Source organism: Macrobrachium nipponense, chromosome 24 (genome assembly GCF_015104395.2).
Source record: "Macrobrachium nipponense isolate FS-2020 chromosome 24, ASM1510439v2, whole genome shotgun sequence".
NCBI lineage: Eukaryota > Metazoa > Arthropoda > Malacostraca > Decapoda > Palaemonidae > Macrobrachium > Macrobrachium nipponense.
The window spans coordinates 71,857,897-71,862,787 of NC_061091.1; the positions used below are offsets into that span (position 1 = coordinate 71,857,897).

The window sequence follows — 4,891 nt, forward strand, 5'->3', positions numbered from 1 at the left end:
AACCGACCTTCGATCATCTGCCGCTGCCTGGTGATGATTTCGTCGGAGAGGTTCCTCCGTCTGTCGTACCGGAGGGGGAGGAGGAGGAGGAGGAGGAGGAGGAGGAGGAGGTCTCGGTGCCTCAGCTCGCGCTCCTTCAGGAGGGCTTCGCTCTGCATCTCCACCTTCTGCATCTCCAGCTGTGCACCTGCGGAAGGAGGAGGAGGAGATTTCTTTTCGTCATCTCACAAAAGGTCTGCAGGAGACCAACTCCATTTGTGTGTGTTGTGTGTGTGTGTGTGTAAGAGAGAGAGAGAGAGAGAGAGAGAGAGAGAGAGAGAGAGAGAGAGACAGTTAATAGTCAATAGCTCTTAAAAGTGCGTGCTGGAACATTTCACGGGAAGAGTGAGAGAGAGAAGTAAATAGTAAATTTCTTAAAAGTGCATGCTGGAAAATTTCACGAAGAGAGAGAGAGAGAGAGAGAGAGAGAGTAAGTAATCAATGGCTCTTAAAAGTACATGCTGGAACATTTCACGGAGAGAGAAGTAAATACTAATTTGCTATAAAAGTATATGCTGAAACATTTCACGGTGAGAGAGAGAGAGAGAGAGAGAGAGAGAGAGAGAGAGAGAGAGATTGCAATATATAATTTCATTCCATCTTATTCAATAGTATTTTGGTCGGTTATGTAATTTCCTCACTCAATACTTCGGGGTACCACATGCATGCTACCAGTATAGGAAATCCTTTTGTTGTCACACATATAATTTCAAGAATCTTGAAGAACGACAAAAATGGGAAGAAAACAACAATTTTATGCTTTCGTTTCGATCCTACGTGTCAGACTCATCCATAGCGATTTACAAAAGCTTACTCGATGGGACAGAGAAAATCTAACATAAGTCATAAGAAAAGGTTGATATATTATACGGGTGATGATTTCGTCGGAGAGGTTCCTCTGGCTGTCGTCAAACTCAAAGTCAAGTTAAGTATATCTTCGTTCCACCAGACCACTGAGGAGCTAATTATCTTATATCAATCTGTGCATAAAAAAGGTAACAAGGACCAATACTGCGGAATACTCTACTGAACACTCACCTTGCACAACAGGTGAGGCCAGAAGTTCAAGTTCTTTCTGCTCATCTGTGGTGATTGTCGCTGGCAAGGCCTGATAGAGAGAGAGAGAGAGATAGGAGAGAGAGAGAGAGAGAGAGGGGGGGGAGAATAAAAAGCAATAACACAAGACAAGGGGCAATGCAAATGAATTGTCCTAAAGTTATATTTACAACCGAAATCTCACATATCTTTATGCATATAGGATTTCATATTCATATATGTATAATGTATGAACCGATGAATGTATGCATGTATAAATATGTATATATATATATATGAAATGTCACATATATCTATGTAAGTATATGGGATTTCATTTTCATATATATATATATATATATATATATATATATATATATATATATAGATATTATATGTGTGTGTGTCAATATAGTCCACAGGAGAGAAGAGAATAAGACTCTAGTATCTCGAGAGGCCTATTCAAGAGCTTTATTTTAACTAAACAGATTAAGTATATACATAAAAAACCATAAACATTTTTCTCACAGGTAAAATACAATTAACAGAACGTTGTCAAAGGACAAAATAGGTTGTTTATATCATAAACAAATGGTCAAATTAGTCATTCAATAAAGTTAAAGAGAGAACTATCCAACTATTTGGTGATTGGTTATTTAAACTTTTCTCTGAATTTGTAATGTCTGGAAACAATATGAAGGAATAAAGGGTCCAATTTATTTATGCCCTGACTGATACTGAAGTTCTTTTGTTTGCTAAAACATATGCAAGCTCCACTTCTCTACTACCAATTCCCCCTCCCTTCCCACCCCTCCTCCTCCTCCTTCTTCTACCTACCAATTCCAATTCCCTCCCTTCCCACCCCTCCTCCTTCCTCCACTTCTCCTACTACCAATTCCCCCTCCCTTCCCACCCCTCCTCCTTCCTCCACTTCTCCTACTATCAATTCCCCCTCCCTTCCCACTCCTCCTCCTTCCTCCACTTCTCCTACTATCAATTCCCCTCCCTTCCCACCCTCCACCTTCCTCCACCTCTCAGACTCTTCTGGAATCTTCCTCCCTTCCTACCCCTCAACTTTCCTCCACCTCTCCTACTCTTGAATATGCAGGATTACAGAGGATAGTATTAAATTATGTTTTAACTCAGGTGGAGGGAATTCCGGTCTCTCAGCTGACCAGGTCGCGCCCCTTTTATCCGGACGACGAGATCGATACTCTCGTCTCTCAGCTGACCAGGCCACGGCCCTCTTATCAGCAAGAGACCGTTATTCCGGTCCCTCCGGTGACCAAACCACGGCGGCCCTATTATCTAGATGACGACATCGATATTCTGATCTCTCGGCTGCCCAGGCCACTGACCTCTTATCAGCAAGAGACCATTATTCTGGTCCCTCGGGTAACCCAGACTCTGGGATACGAGCGCCTCAGGCTGGACCCCAGGGCTCAGGCTGAGGTCTCGACTCCGCGGCCCAGGCCTTTGGCTGAGGCCTTGCCACGGCCTAGGGCACAGCCTGAGGCCTTGCCGCGGCCTAGGGTACTGCCTGAGGTCTCGCCGCAACCCAGGGGATATGAGCGCCTAAGGCTGGACCCCAGGGCTCAGGCTGAGGCCTCGACTCCGCGGCCCAGGCCTTTAGCTGAAACCTTGCCACGGCCTAGGGCACTGCCTGAGGCCACGCCACGGCCTAGGGCACTGCCTGAGGTCTCACTGCAACCCAGGGGTCCGACTGGGGCCTTGCCACGGCCAAGAACACTGCCTGAGGCCTCGCCGCAACCCAGGGGATACGAGCGCCTTAGGCTGGACACCAGGGCTCAGGCTGAGGCCTCGACTCCGCGGCCCAGGCCTTTAGCTGAAACCTTGCCACGGCCTAGGGCACTGCCTGAGGCCACGCCACGGCCTAGGGTACTGCCTGAGGTCTCGCCGCAACCCAGGTGTCCGACTGGGGCCTTGCCGCAGCCAAGAGCACTGCCTGAGGCCTCGCCGCAACCCAGGGGTCCGACTGGGGCCTTGCCGCGGCCAAGAACACTGCCTGAGGTTTCGCCGCAACCCAGGGGATATGAGCCCCTCAGGCTGGACCCCAGGTCTCAGGCTGAGGCCTCGACTCTGCGGCCCAGGCCTTTAGCTGAAACCTTGCCAAGGCCTAGGGCACTGCCTGAGGCCACGCCACTGCCTAGGGTACTGCCTGAGGTCTCGACGCAACCCAGGGGTCTGACTGGGTCCTTGCCACGGCCAAGGGCTCCAGCATACAAGCCGCCCACGAGGCCGCAGTCCATCAGGCATCAGCCCAGACCTCAAACAAACAGGCCCATCAGGCCGCAGCCCAGGGGTCTGACTGGGTCCTTGCCACGGCCAAGGGCTCCAGCATACAAGCCGCCCACCAGGCCACAGTCCATCAGGCATCAGCCCAGACCTCAAACAGACAGGCCCATCGGGCCGCAGCCCAGGGGTCAGGCTGAGCCTCCAAGGCCAAAACCTCCAGTTGATCCACAAAATTCTCTCCAATCTCCAGATTACTGGCCTCAATATAATTGGCCTCAGACTGAATATCCAAATGGATATAGATTACCTTGGTTTGGGGTTGATAGGTTTAGGCCAGAATTAGGACCCCCGGCCAAGGATGCAGGAGAAAAGCCTAAAAAGCCTAAAAAGCCTAAAAATCCTAAAGTTCCAAAACCGCCCAAAAAAAAGAGAATCAAAGGAGATAAGCAAAGAAGAGGCAGAGCTAAGAGAGAAAAGGGTGGAGGCAGGAAAGCAAAGGAACCAAAGGCGAGAGTCAAGGATCCAAAGGAACCAAAGGCGAGAGTCAAGGATCCAAAGGAACCAAAGGTGAGAGGCAGAGACAGAACAAACAAGCTCTCAAGGGAAAGGGGAGGAGGAAGGGACGGAGGATTTAATGAAAAAGGAGGTGGAGGACGAGATGGAAGTGGGGATAGGAGTGGATTCTTTCCAAAAATTTGTAAACGTGATGGCAGAGATGTGGTTCTTACGAAAAGTTTGTAAACTATGGAGTGATATATGGATTCTTACCGAAAATTTGTAAACGTGATGGCAGTGATAATAGTGGGTTCTTACCGAAAGTTTGTAAACGTGATGGTAGTGATAATAGTGGATTCTTACCGAAAATTTATAAACGTGATGGCAGTAATAACAGTGGATTCTTACTGAAAATTAGTAAAAGTGATGGCAGTGATAACACTGGATTTTTCAATTGTTGTAAACGTGAGGGCAGTGAAAACAGTGGATTTTTAAATTGTGGGAACTGTGGTGGCTCTAATAACAGTGGATTTTTTAATTGTGGGAACTGTGGTGGCTCTAATAAAAGCGGATTTTTCAATTGTGGGAACTGTGGTGGCTCTAATAACAGCGGATTTTTCAATTGTGGGAACTGTGGTGGGACTGATAACGGTTTCTGTAACTGTTTTGGCGATGACTGCAACGTCTGTGAAAATTGCAGCTGCAAAGATTGCAACATCTGTGAAAATTGTAGCTGTGAAGATTGCAATGTCTTTGAAAATTGCAGCTGTGAAGATTGCAACGTCTGTGAAAATTGTAGCTGTGAAGATTGCAATGTCTTTGAAAATTGCAGCTGCAAAGATTGCAACGTCTGTGAAAATTGTAGCTGTGAAGATTGCAATGTCTTTGAAAATTGCAGTTGTGAAGATTGCAACATCTTTGAAAATTGCAGTTGTGAAGATTGCAACGTCTTTGAAAATTGCAGCTGCGAAGATTGCAACGTCTTTGAAAATTGCAGCTGCGAAGATTGCAACATCTTTGAAAATTGCAGCTGCAAAGATTGCAACATCTTTGAAAATTGTAGCTG

At 47.0% G+C, this 4,891-nt stretch overlaps 1 protein-coding gene across 1 annotated transcript; it reads left to right on the forward strand.

Annotated features, from left to right (window-relative positions):
- Window positions 1-856: 856 nt before the first annotated feature.
- Window positions 857-4,071, forward strand: LOC135203447 (uncharacterized). The gene is made up of 2 exons (XM_064233176.1): window positions 857-1,034; window positions 2,183-4,071. The coding sequence occupies exons 1-2, from the start codon at window positions 857-859 to the stop codon at window positions 4,069-4,071; spliced, it is 2,067 nt and encodes a 688-aa protein (XP_064089246.1).
- Window positions 4,072-4,891: the final 820 nt, after the last annotated feature.